The following is a 14,236-nucleotide window of genomic DNA, read 5'->3' on the forward strand; positions in this document are numbered from 1 at the left end:
TCTATTTCAGGGCTCAGTCCAAGGTTCTACTCTGATGGTCAGCAAGAGAAATCACAGACCACACAACAGGAAAGCCAACAAGACTAAACTTTCTTCCCAAATGTATCTTAGCCCAGAGAACATTGACTCAGCCAGAGAACATAGTATTGTCATTATTAACACCTATTCAGGTAACTGAGGGTGGTCAGTCCACATAATAAGCCTTGAACATCATGCAGAGAGTTTCTATTTTATCCTGTGAGTGACAGGTTGTAGTATATTGAGCAGGGACATGTCAAGATCAGATGTTTCTTAGAAATGTTACAAGATCACTTAGCTGTGTGGAGGGTGGGTTGAGGTGATAGGGACAAGGCCATAACATCAGAAACAGAGTACAATCAGGACTCTTTCAGTCTTGACAGAAACTTGGCTGAACTAGTGTGAACAAAATGGGATATTATTGGCTGCTATAACAAAATGTCCAGGGGAGGATCTGGCTTCAGACTAAATCCAAATTCTAGGATGTCATCAAGGTTTTCTCTTTCTCCCCCACCATCCCTTAGCTTCTGATGCAAACTCTCCCTCCACATAGTATACAAGAGGGCTGCCAGGCTCTTATTTTCTCAGTTGAGCAAGTCCAGTATCTGTATACCAATTCCAGGGAAGCTTCTGATTGGTGCTGCTGGGGTCACATGCACATTAATGAACCAATTATTAATGGAGGGTGGGGGGAATGGGTATTCCATTTGGGGTGACTGCCTGGGTCACTCCTGTGATAGAGAGGGTAGGCAGCAAGTCTCCCAGCCCCGGCAGAACCACACAGAGTTGGAAAGAGATCCCCAAAGAAGCCAGAAGAATGGTAACATGCACTGAGAATACAAAGACAATAGCAATCACTGATCACAAGAGCAGAATCTGATTACAGCATGATAGTGGAAATATGGAAGAGAGGACAGACAAAAGAGATTTGGGATGGGGTATTGTTGACATCAGGACTTGTTTTTATTTTCTTGATCTTCTAAAACAAAAGAGATTTCTGTCTTTGGCAGCTACCTGGAGATTCTGCCACTGTGAGAAGTTTCCAGGTGTTGGTAGCCAGAGAGGGCTAAATAAATATATAGAGATAAATATATAGATAAAATGTAAATAAATAAATATAGAGAGATATTTATTTGCTTATGACACCTTTCTCAGTTCCTCAAAAGAATTTGAGGCAACTTATAGGGATAATACAGTCACTTAACAGTTACATCATCCCAAGCTCTTAACTAATTTGTCATAGGTGCGCTGCAAATTTAGTTCTTTGCTTCCTGGAAACCAAAGCAAAGAGGGCAACATTATCAGTCAAAAAATTTACAGTGATCATCAGATAAACTTGACTAATATTGGTGTTGACACCTGAAAGGAATATCTCCCCAGGCCCTCATAAAGTTGTCATGGTGTAATGTTGTAATAAGATCTTTCTGTCAGTAAACATAATAGTACGTTTTGTGGGTCTCTTTCTTAGAATGACTTTCAATGGTGGCTAATAATGTCGTATAGCTAAAACATTAGTTAGTAGAGGTGATGTACTCTGCAACGAATCCAGGATATTTTTAAATCCTAGAAAAGTTTTGCAGAAGCCGGGTCAGCTCAACAGTTATGTGTGTAGCTAGCATTTATTTAGCTGTGAATCCCTTTAGCCAGGGTATGTATGTGCTCTCCATCATTCCTTTTTGTTTTATACTCAACTTGTTTCAGTTACTTCCATTACCAATCTGGCTCCTAAATACGTCTGCACGTGTGACCTCTGGAAGAGATGTACATAACCAGTGGTCCAACTCCTTGCCCCTCTACACAGCTCAACGTACATGTTGGTGTACCTCAGTGTCTTCTTTCCCCCTTCCCAGCTGCCTCTAATACTGGTTTTATCAAATACCTCTTCCATTCTTTGGACAAATCCTCGTGGTCAACCCTTTTGTGCTCTTGGCTTCAGAACTTGGAAGGTAAAGCTACCATTTTCATAAAGACCTGGCCGCCCACCCCCCCTTGCAGTTGTTGTGAGACTGGTCTATGTTTTGGATGGTTTACATGACTGGCCTGGAAAGTGAAGCCAAAGGAATTCCCAATGAAAATGCTTTCATCTTGAGCCAAGAAGCCTGAGTAACTTTGAGTTGGGAATGACCATAAGTACTTGTCTCAGAAATCTGAAGTAGCCCTAAGATTTGGTTTTCACTTTCTGGTGTGATGTGAAAGCAATGCTGCTTGCCCAATTAATTGGTGGTAGAGGAAAATCCATGCAAACACCTGAAATGAAAGTCATTTGTATGTGAACTTCCTGCTTTCTTTGAAATTCAAAATTCTGAGGATGAATGAGTATATTTGGCCCCAACTTGTATGTACAGAGGCTCTTAAGATATGAAGGCAACTGCGATGTTTTAAAGGAGCGGTTAACTGTCTCAGATAAAAACAACTCTTGGATGATTTTATAGTCCAAAATTCTTGACAATGAGTGTCATTTAGGAAGTGATACACATGTGTGTACTTTTGAAAAGAGGAAGTGGGCATCGAGACTTTTTAGTTTAGTGGATTGGGGAGGGCATTGTTGGTACTACATTGGCACAGCAGTTATGCAAATCGGGGGACTGGGCTGATTATAGTAGAAACAAGAGACCAAGAAAATAAGACTTGAGATACAGTTTAGATTTCAAGACAACGATTTATCTAGGACTCTTTCTTGTAAGGGGCAAATGGACAACAAATTTCAAGTGTGGCCAAAAGGGGCATAATTCTAAACTTTTATGTTTTATTTTTTATTATTGGATTTACCCCTTCCCTCTAATGCATTAATTTGCGTTTCCTGAGTGATTCTTGCCTGAGTGTTTGGGGGAGATAGGCTTCAGATCAGCTTGGGAAGTAGAGGAAACTCAAATGAGGTTTTTAATTGTTTACATATTGCTTGCAAAACTCATAAAACCTCAGTTGTTCAGCCCTTTCAAGGCTGCCTTTGCCAAACCCCTTCTAGGCCTCAGACCTCCTGGGGGCGGGCCTGCCTCAGAGCTTCACCAGGTCCCACTGGGGACTGCAGAACATAACATCCTCATGGGAAACTGCAAGTCCCTGAAAGGCACACCGGGGGTTCTCTACCTCTGGCTCTCACAGAGGCGATAGCACCAGGAGCTGCTTGGCAAACGGGTTCCAGGCACCAAAATGCCATCGTGGAGGATGTGGCCATCGTGGGAAGGCCTGCAGAAGAGGCGCCCTGGTCTGCAGATGCTGCCTGGTTTCCTGGGCTATTCATTGAAACGTCCACGTCCCCAGTCCGCACGTTTGCCTCTCCGGCTCTTGGCCTCGGGTCCGGGAAGTGAAAACTGCTGTCTCCCTAAAGACCCAGCACCCCGACTTGCAGTGTGGTCAGACTGTTTGGGAACTCCGAAAAGGCCCGTGTTCTGTTTTCCTCCCACTCTTCGTTTAGCCAGAACTGCAGGGAGATGGATTTATTCCTCCCATACGAAATATCCCCACACCGAATTATTGCTCCTGAGGCATTTATTACTTCCCTTAAAAAAATTACTTAGCCTGACAGAGTCGCCTGGAGTTCCATTTTCAACCTGATTTGCATCGGAGACAATGACACATCTTAAAATCAGCCTTCTTAAGCAGCAGGGACGGGAGTCCTTCACATCACTGGAAAGAGGAAGCGGATGCTTTGTGATAAACAGGAAAGTCCTCCCTCGCTGTTGCCTGTAAGAGTCCACACCGTTTTCACCTTGAACCCTCACATCTGAATTGCTCCCAAGGTGAACCCCTGGTTGTCTTTCAAATGCCATTTCTAATACATGGGGGGTGCTCTGTGACCTAAAAAGCCCCCTCATAAGGTGAGAGAACACGTCATTACAGACTGTAATTTCTACTGAGAACTAACAGACATCTGGAAGGAAGTAACCTTATGAGGCAGAAAATTAAAGAACTCACTTCCAGCCTTGTCTGTGCACTACCAGAGTCAGGATACACGCCACTATTTTCTGCAAAGCCAGAAAGCAAATAAGGTATTGATTGAATATAAAAGAAGAGAGACTGTGGTAGTAAATAATCATGAAGGAAGTTTGAATGGCTAGTCTGGAGGGTGAAAATAAAACTGCCTTTCACTAAGTATCGCTTTTCTACCTTGTGCTCTTGTACAGTGTGTGAGGAAGTGGATTCAGTAGTCCTAAAAACAAGGGCTGTGTTACAAACATAGGCAGAGCATTGTTATAGAATAGGGGGATGGACGGAGAGAAGGACGCTCGGGCAAAGCATTTCTTATGGCCAATTAATTCGTCCTGGTGAATCATTTCCTACCAAGGCTACTAAATGAAAGACCTTTTGGACTCTCAGAAATTAGGAGTGAGATGTTCTTTTCATTCTGCACAGCTAGACCATAATTCATAAATTATTTAATATAATACTAATTTATACCAACCACTGACTATAAGTCTCAATTAAAATATCCTGGAAAACTCATTACCCATCAACCTGCTTCATAAGAATGTGTCATATCCTATTTAGAAAAAATAAATGAACGTCAGTGCAAAAGGTAATCGCGTTTCTAAGCATCAGAATTCAGCTGGGGTGGTAATAGTCAAAGCCTCGTGCTGAGGATTGCAGACACCCAAGGCTCTTCCAGTTGGACCCCAAAGTGGTCTCCTGTAGTCACTTGATAAATATTTGTGTTTCTGACATTATAGTAAAATCCAAGTTCTTGTTTCTGGAATGAATTGATTGTTGGCTCATGACAAATCTTATTTTGACCTTATCCAGTTTCTGCCCCAGTGGCTAAAGGAAGATATAGACTGGGGGTTAGGATTTAAACTAAACTGAAGAGGTCCATGAAGTGAAAAAGGGTGAGTCACTGACCTAGAGAAGATTTTCTAGAGGGAAGAGGCACAGCCTCTAGAAGTGTGGGTTGGTGGTTAAGAACACAGGGTTTGTCTTCAGAGACCTGGGTTTGTGTTCCAGCTCTTTCTTAAAGGACTATGGCTGTCCTTGTTAAGGACTTGCATTAGTTATGGTAATGCTAGCTATGGTAACAAAGAGATTCAATGCAGTATAATGGCTCAAACATAATCAGAGTTTTTCTCACTTCTGCAACCGTATGGGGCAAACCCTACTGGACAGCAGGCAGCTCTCTTCATGCAGTGGACTCAGGGACCCAAACTCCTTCCATATTGTGGCTCTGCCTTCTGCTAGGTCCTTGTGATAGCAGCTGGTGCAAGGAGAAAAAGAAACCATGGAGAAGGCAGACCCCTTCTTCAAAGCCTTGGCTAGAATTAAGACACATCACACTCACTCTGTTGATGAAAATCGGTCATGGGTCACATCTAAATGCAAATGGATGGTGGGTGGGAAATGTAGTCCCTGTTTGTTTAGCCACTTCCCAGGGACAACTATGTAACTAAGAACATGGTGGAGAGGGATGAATTTCAGTAGATGGCTAGCTATACCCTCCATAGGGCTGTCTGTCAGAGACAGCAGAGATGACATTCTGTGGAAGGAAAGTCTCCAGGATCATAGATCAAAAATTTTGAGAGGGGAGGGACTTAAGAAGCGTCAGCCAGTCACGGGGTTTCAAGCTTGAAAACGATGAGATTAAACCTGAGTGAAAATCAGGCTGAGGGGCTCCTCTGGCAGCTGAGAGAAGAGGTGTCAGGCATCAGGAAGAGTAGGGTCCACCAGCTAGTGGAAGTGTCAAAAGGGTGGGTCCCAGGCTTCCCTGGTGGCGCAGTGGTTGAGAGTCCACCTGCCGATGCAGGGGACACGGGTTCGTGCCCCGGTCCGGGAAGATCCCACATGCCGCGGAGCGGCTGGGCCCGTGAGCCATGTCCGCTGAGCCTGCGGTCCGGAGCCTGTGCTCCGCAGCGGGAGAGGCCACAACTGTGAGAGGCCCAGGTACCGCAAAGAAAAAGGGTGGGTCCCAATGATCAGGGTTTCTCTTCGAGAGAAAACTCTGCGTTCTGTGCTGAGGGCTATCATTACAAAGATGGTTGAGGTTTGCCTCTACCCTCAAACAGGAAATAGAGAAAAATCTGTATTCAGGAAGCAGATGACAATCCTTGGAGGCTAAGTTGCACGTGTGCGCGCGCGCGCGCATGCGCGCGCGTGTTTGTGTGTGTGTGTGTGTGTGTGTGTGTGTAATAGAGAGAAACAGTTGCATCAAGGAAGTAACACCTGTGCTCTAGCAATGAGTTGGTGTTAGTCAGATAAGGGGAGTTGGTCTAATTTTAAGAAACTAAACTTCTCTTCAGTAGACTCACCTGGTCTTCCCTACCTTAATTAGCTCTCTGTAGTTTGAAGTATCTAAACAAATACCAAGTAATGTTTAAAGAAAAAAATGAGGTCATCACAGAATTAAAGCCCATGGAGATGTAAGTACAAGCATGTTTATTGCATCGCTGTTTTTAGTGGCAGAGATCTGGGAAGATCCTTCATGTCCATCAGTAAAGGGAATGACTAATAAAAGTATGTTCCAGCATACTGAGCATTACTATACAGCTGTTAAAAAGAATGGCTTAGGTCTGTATGTACTGACCTGGAAGGGTGTCCACGGACAAAGCAGGTTGCAAAGCACTGAGTTTTCTGTGCTCCCACCTTTGCATAAACAAATTGAAACACAAAACCTGTATGTGTGTATCTGTTTGTATAAGTGTGGAGAAAGGTGTGTGAGAATACACTCTAAGTATTAACATCAGTATCTGGAGGAGGGAGGGGGGCTTGAAGATTGAAGTGAACTTTTCCCTTAAGCATCTGTTTTGTAAGTTAATGATTAATAAACAAGAAAAAGCCTACAAGGATGTGTTAAACCTCAGAAACTGGTAAAATACAGAATGCCTCCTCTACCCAAACTGTGATCATTTACTTCTCCTGTCAACAATTATTGGGTATCTACTGGGTGCCAGTGCTTTCACGGACACTGTTTTATTCAATCTTTAGAATAATCCCAAGAGATCTTATTTGCAGAAGGTAAAATAACGTAGAGCTTTAGTAACTTGCTTAAGGTCAAATCACTAGGAAGATGGTAGAGTCAGCATTGTGCCCAGTCCCTTCTGGCTCCAAAGCCTGTGCATTCTTGCTTACACCTCTCTCTTAAAATTGGGAGGATAGGTGGCCCTATTTTTTAACTCAGGAATTCTAGCATCTAACTCAGCCAGGTAAACTAGTGAGGGTGCTAATTAATGTATGGAAGGGTGATCTACAGCAGATAAGAATCCTGTTGGGAATAATCCCAGTCCTTGCTGAAAAAGCTAATCAAAGGGGCTGGAAAGACCCAATTTTGAAAGAATCCCCTTGGAGGTGAGTCACTTGGTGACATCTCTACCAGAGGCAGGGAAGTGTGAAAGGAACATGGGTACACTGGTATAATCTCCTTTGATGGTCTTGGGGTGGTGGGAAGAACTGCTCTTCTTTCAGCTGGCTTTGCCCCCAGAAGTGTTTTGAGGGGCGCTTGTGGGTGTAATCTCACTTCCTTCCTTCTCGAGTTAGGGCTCTTCACTTATAATTATGGGTTTCAGACAACTGAAGCATTTCGAGGCCATGGATTTCTTCAGAACATATTTCAAGCCAGAGAGGCAGCATTGCTTAAGACAAAGAGAAAACTCATTTCTAAATTCTTATTGGAGTTGGCAGTTCTGGCAAGGATTTAAAAAACGAAGATCATCTTTCTTGGTGGGCTGAGTTTTAGCATCAGGATTTCAGGTTACAGATGTCACTGTAGGAGGTTTCGGTCACGTTACCACTCTCACTCGGGCTCAGGCATTTTCGTGGCACTCTTCCTAGGTTGGCTTTCCCCCAAAGTTCCAAATTAATAGGAATATATTTCAATGAGAAAAAAAAAGATACTAAAAAATGATTTAAGAAAAGCTAAAAAAGAAGGAAGTCCAAGGTAGTGGTTCTTTACATTAGTGTCACCAAGGGACCTTTAAAAAATCCTGGACCAATTAAATCAGTGTCTATGGGGGTGGGACCCGGGCCCCCGTGGTTTCTAAAGTTCCCCAAGTGATTCCACTGTGTCGCTGAAGATGAGAACCGCTGGCTTAGTGACCAATATTCTCACCCAGCTGAAGCAACAAAGCTCCACTAGCTGTGCCTAGATTTTCAGGGCTGGGGTCACCCCAGGGGAGCACTGACAGCTGGTGCAGGACTTCGGGGCTCAGTTAGAGACCTTGGTGCAAAGAGGACTTCGGGCTCCACCCTTCAGCCCAGTGGCGAGCAACCTGTCCTGTTCCGTAGCCAACTGTCGAAAACCAAAATATATTTATGGGCTGCATTATTTTTCTATTCCGAATGAAAATAACTTGATTGAAGCCCATAAAGAAATGATGAGTGTTTCAATGTAAGACGGACTATTTTACTAAAAGAAGAAGGCTATGAAAATTGGCAACTCTGAATTACTTAAAATATCTATCTGGGTATTTTTAAAAAGGGAAACTGACTAACCTTCTACCTTCAGATTACATCATGGACCTTATAGTGAAACCAGGTGGTCTGTGGGTGGTTCTGGAATGTTGATTGCTCATCTCAGCTTTAGTTTAAGGTTCTCTAATACCTGCGTGGACATTCGCTAATTACGTCGATTTTCTGAAACTCTCTACCTATTGAGGAACAGTCTGTAACCTGCTTTAGACTTGGCATTTTTCTTCACGAGACCAATAGAAGTGGTTAAAATGTGAAAAACGGCACCAACTGGCCTTGGGAAAAGTGTAAATGCAGGCATCATCTGTTCACGTGGCAAATTTGGGAAACGCAGTTTGGATGCAGTCATTGGCTCTGACAAAACCAGCAGCTATTAAATAATAAAGTATTGAAATTCCAGACTGATAACTTTCAGCAGTAACAATGCTGGCTCTGATGTGCCTGATGTTGTCATCTTTGGATCACACACACACACACACACACACACACACACACACACACACACACACTCTCCCATACTCTCCACGATCTTCTTGGCATTCCCTGCATTTCTTGTTCTCCGGAGCCCTTTGTTTCTTCACTGATAAAAGCTTCCCGGTGGGCATTTCAGTTGAGGAAGAGTGAAGAGGGAAGAAGTACAGCCAGTGTAGGGCTTGCTAGTGAGCAAAAAGACATATCCTATGAAACAAAGTTTTAATTTTTATTTTACATATTTATACATAAAACTTTTAAGGAACCCTCTGAATCCAACAGAATGTTAATAGCACATCTAAAAATGAACTTCAGGTAGTCAACATTCACAAAATGTTGAAAACTGATTAAAATATACATATTACAGAGACCTACAACTTCACTACGAGGCAGGCATGTATTTTTTGACTTGGATAGCACCGTCATTTACAGTTCTTCTTTAAAACTACAGTGAAGAATGAAAGCAGTCAAATGGTAAAATACTGCTCCAACTCAGAATCTCTAAACAAATAAAAATAAAGTTAAAACTATCCTCTTTGATTAACCATGATTTGGGATGGTGTAAGTACTGTACATTTTTTGTAACAATATTTTATTAAAATGCCTGATATTTAGTGGCACAGTAAAAAAATTAAAATAAATTAAGAAGCAAAGGCCAATCACTGGACGTTAAGCTTCAGACATTATCGATGACTAACACTGATATTTGTTTGTTTCTATGCCACCTTTAGCAACAGCATTTTTACAACCACAGAAGCAAAATAAATTCTAGCTTGTCCTCTGGTTGGATGGCTTCTTTTCACTTTGCAGGCATTTTCTCGGCCATGTGCTTCTGCTGACTCTCAGCGTGTCTGTAAAATGAATAATACAATTATTTAGCGCTAAGGAGAAAGCCAAACTGCTTTCCCATCAACAGCTAAGACATCCTCCAAACGGAGGCTCGGAGTTACTCATAGTGAAATCAAGAGACTCAAGAAACGGTACTTCGTTCAAATGGATTTGCCCTCTTCCAAGTTTTATATTCTATGTACGATTCCTTTTATTTAGTAAGCCACGGGATTAACCTGAGACATGTAGAGGTCACATTCCTTTGAGAAGAAAAGTGCCGTGTTTAAAAATGAAAAGAGAAAAGTAACTAGGATAATTTATTCAACACATGTTTAATATGTGCCTTCTCTGTGCTCCGGGAGCTGGGGATTCGGTGGTGAGCAGTGATCTTTGTTCTCATGGAGTATATATTGTAATGGAAAGAGACGAGCAAGGAACAGACAGCAAGCAAGGAGAGAGCAGATAGAAGATTAAGTGCTAAGCAAAAAGTCAAAACAAGGTGTTGTGACAGAAAGTAACTGCATGACTACTTTATCCAAACACGCACATAGATGCAAATCTAAGTATTAACAGGGCTCTTGTTAATAATACAATAGTTCAGTTTTATTCTTACAAAGGCTAATGTCTTCCAAACAAACGGTAGGCCTTTGTGGTTGTCAAGATTTCCCACATTTGCATATTGTTTCCCCCTCAGTTAGTCCCAAGGGCATGATCACGGCAGTGAGCGGGCCACAGGGTGGGGTGAGTCTTACTCATCAAGCCCTATTACGGCCTGTGAGCCCAAAGTTGGGCTAACCAGCAGCTGGCCAGTGGAGATGAAGTGGGAGGAATGGCTAAGCTGCTTACATCACTCGATCGGGCACTAAGTAAACGTCTTCCCAGGGAGTGGCAGGGTCTGAAGGCTGCAAGAAACAAATGTTTTGAAGGAGGATCTTAGGAAATTATAAATCTGGCAAGAGAAAAGCATCTAAGGGTGTGGTTTTCAGCTGTCATCAAAGGTCCAGGGGCAGTTTCTGGGTGCTGCCTAGCCTTGGGTGGTCAGTGACATCAAGTTTAAACTCACTGGTATTATGCAGAATGTCTCCCATCTGTGTTACAGGGCAAATACATTCAGAAACAGAGAAGTGACAGCAGCGTCCCTGCCACATGCAGCAGCCCACAAAGAATATTCTGATATTCATTTACCAACAAAGGGACTCAGGAAAAAGACATCAATAGCACCCTATTCCTAAAAAAGAAATTATGCCTTCTAGCAGACCATCTTTTTTTTTTTTTAACATTTTCATAAAGTAGCTCATGGGCCTCACTTGAACAAATTCAGCTCAAGAAATATTTTGATGCCCAGTGACTAAGATTCCGTGGTAGCTAATGAAAGTGTAGTTTCTTATAGCAGTTTTAAAATATGTATCTGTGTGTGTGTGTGTGTGTGTGTGTGTGTGTGTGTGTGTGTACGTGCATACAAACAACAAGGGGTTTTCTGAGACAGAAGGAAAGAACAGGCAGGCAAGAGCTTCAGAAAATATTGAAAGCTGGGTGTTATTTTGAGACATACATACAAGGGTGAATTTCATTAAAATTGTAAACAAAGGAGGGAAAGGGTTTCCGATCATAAAACCAAAAGGTTCTCGTCAACTATTTATAAAGTCTTTACTAGGATTTATTTCACTCAAGCTCCACAAGGACTTCTTTTTATCAACAATCCCTATTGAGGACCTACTACGTACTTGGCAGGCCCTGTATTAGGTTCTGAGGACACAGCAATGAATGAAAATAGTGTTGTCTCTGCTTTCAGGGGGCTTATAGCCAGGTTGGTTGTAAACCATATAACACAATAGGATTAGCCTCTACTTGGGAGGGATGCCATGCTGCCAGGAGCACAGAGGGCCCTACATCAGTCTTGGGGGATCAGGGAGCACTTCTCCAAAGAGGTATCTAAACCCACGGTTTTCAAATTAGGCTGTGCGTTGGAATCATCTGGAAAGATTTAAAAACTCCTAATGCACAGGCTACTTCACAGAATAATTAAATCAGAATCTCTGGGAGTGAGACCCAGACATCAGTATTTTAAAAACTCCCCAGGTGGTTCCAATGTGCAGCCAAAATTGAGAACCACCGATCTGAACTGACACCTGAATGGTAGGAGCTGCACAGGTAAAGGGAATAGGTGAACAGGGCTTCCCAGCGGCCAAGCGCTTGGCCTTCTGGGATCTGGCTGCAAAACTCTGGCACTGCAACCTTTAGGGAAGTTTAAGTATCCTTAGATCCCTCCATGAGCAAAATTCTATTTCTGCAGCCAGGAATGGGCATAGAAACTTCTCCCCACCTGCTCTAATTTAAAGGGTTCCTCCAGTACCTTTAAATTAGTGACTCCTCTCCTTTGAACCCCATGGTTCTGCCCACCCTGTCTCCCATGATCACACCATCTGAAGGGATAAGCAAAATTCACTGCAAACCTAAGTAATAGCCTAACATTCTGAGAGAAGGGAGGAGCCTCTGAATGTCGTCTTAGCAACGAGGGGTGCCAACGCTGCTCTGAGGGGCAGAGAAACGGTCTCTGTTATCATAGGCAAGCCACAGAATTGACGAAAGAGTCTATATATTTTTCAGAAGATGCATGTCCTGGTTGTATATTTCACTACTGATTTCCCATAATCTTAATCCCTATACGCAAAGCTGTTAGCGTAACAAAAAGGCAGGTGTCTTACAATTGTTGGTGCAGTGCCCGAATACGGCTGTAGGGGGCAATAATAGTATTTGAGTGTTACTATATTTCACATGCAGGCAAATATGCTAAGACGGTATGAGAAGACCTTCTGGGTTTTTGGGTTTTCGTTTTTTTGTTAGGGGTGAGGCAATATAACATCCAAAGCGTACAAAACAGAGTGCTGCCCATAGGTCTTTAAAAACTAACTTAAACATAGTTCTGCAGCATTTATTTTGCTACCCGAGCTATTTTTATAACACTGCATTTAGAAAAATATTTTACCCAGTGTTACACACTGAGAAGTGGTCCCTGTGGTGAGTGCTGAGAGCATTTTCACTACATATGTTTTCAAACTTCTCCTGGATGGTTCTGGATCATGTGGTTAATTCCTTATGTTACCGTGACAAGCAGTTTTCTTTCTCTCCTTGGGAGCTTCTACTCTCTGAATACCATTTCTGGGATTAATAGTAACTGTTGCCTTGTGGTTTAAAGACTTCCTATAAACCGTCTCAGGAAAGGCGGCATCGTAAATACAGTACAGGATCATAGGAATGCTCACGGTATTTCATATACTTTATATATTTATGGTGAGAGGCCTTTCCACAAGGAAAACTATGAAGAAATGCAAGATCTTGACCAGCATTAGCCTAGTTTCCCTATGCCCCAGGGAAGGAAGCATTCTTTACCTCTTTACAGACAGGCGCTCGGAACCAGGCCCAGCTAGAAACTCAAGTCTTGGAGTCTCCCCATGGTGAGAGCAATCTGGTGGCGCTGGTGCTGTGGAAAGATGCCAGTGTCCTTGCCTTCCGGGCATGGCAGATGCGATCAAGAGTCAGGTCATATAACACCAAGTGCCACTTGGTGGTACCCACCACGTGCTGGAATCGTGCCAGCATGGAATGGCTTAGGGACGACTCTCAAGGGGACAGTCCTTCAGGATAATGTCCTTAGGCCAGAATTGCTGACCTGATTTAAGTGGGGGTGGATGAAGTTCTAATGCACTTACAATCCATCACTAGGGGAGGATGGTTGTGAAGAAGCCATGCATTTGGATGGGAGCAGTTTTGGCCGCTTCCCCTCCATCTAAACAGCTGACACCAGCAGAGATTAGGCGAGTTACTGATGGAAGTAAGGAAAGAAGTTCTCTAGAGCTCGCTCTTGCCTTAATTCTTAGACTTCCAACCATCCCAGGCTTCCTTCCTTCTTTGCAAAGATGAGGCACCACTGACCTGGTCAGGTCCTCGATGTCCACCAGCATGGCGTCTTGCTCTGTGTGCAGCTCATCTCGTATGAGGAGCAGCTGGACCAACTCTTCATTCAAGCCTGGGGCAAAGAAACGAAAGCATTTAGAAACAGGTAAAATTGCATCTAAGTCAGGACGTGAAACCACTTATGCACCATTACGTACGTACGATAGACACAAACATATACACAAACAGTTAAACATAGCAGGAGACTCTTTTTGCTAAAATGTAGAGTTCTTACATTAGCTTCTCATAAGCCCAGGAGAGGTCACCAATCTGAGAGCACGACTAGCTTGCATACTTATAGAAGTGTTGACAGAAAAGGAGTACAAAGTATATCCAATTACATTCACATGAGAGTGGGAAAAGAAATTGTTAGCCGTTAGGAAAACAGCTTGTTAGAAGAAGCGGGATTTTGTTTTCAAGAAATGTGAACGCGGAAGTCTGGGGCACGTTAAGTTTTCCACCGTTCATCTTCAGGGTGCTCCTGCCACACGGAGAGCTGGGGGGGCCACTGCACCCGACAAGAGCCCCATCAGACCCCCCCAGCTGGGGAGGAAGGCGCCTTGAGGATGCTCAAAGG

The 14,236-nt window shown here is 43.2% G+C and overlaps 1 protein-coding gene across 5 annotated transcripts in view; it reads right to left on the reverse strand.

The window, feature by feature from the left end:
* Window positions 1–9,091: 9,091 nt before the first annotated feature.
* SCHIP1 (schwannomin interacting protein 1) overlaps window positions 9,092–14,236 on the reverse strand; it is a 575,521-nt gene continuing 570,376 nt past the window's right edge. For 4 of the 5 annotated variants that reach the window (XM_060011209.1, XM_060011210.1, XM_060011211.1 and 1 more), the window contains 2 exons: window positions 13,639–13,732; window positions 9,092–9,728 (listed from right to left, as the gene is read on the reverse strand). In XM_060011209.1, the coding sequence (XP_059867192.1) occupies window positions 9,677–9,728; window positions 13,639–13,732 (146 nt within the window). In that variant the 3' untranslated portion in view covers window positions 9,092–9,676. Of the gene's footprint in view, window positions 9,729–13,095; window positions 13,187–13,638; window positions 13,733–14,236 lie in introns of all 5 variants that reach the window. The other variant, XM_060011208.1, reaches the window with a different exon arrangement.

The sequence above is a fragment of the Delphinus delphis genome, chromosome 4, assembly GCF_949987515.2.
Source record: "Delphinus delphis chromosome 4, mDelDel1.2, whole genome shotgun sequence".
NCBI classification, from domain to species: Eukaryota; Metazoa; Chordata; class Mammalia; order Artiodactyla; family Delphinidae; genus Delphinus; species Delphinus delphis.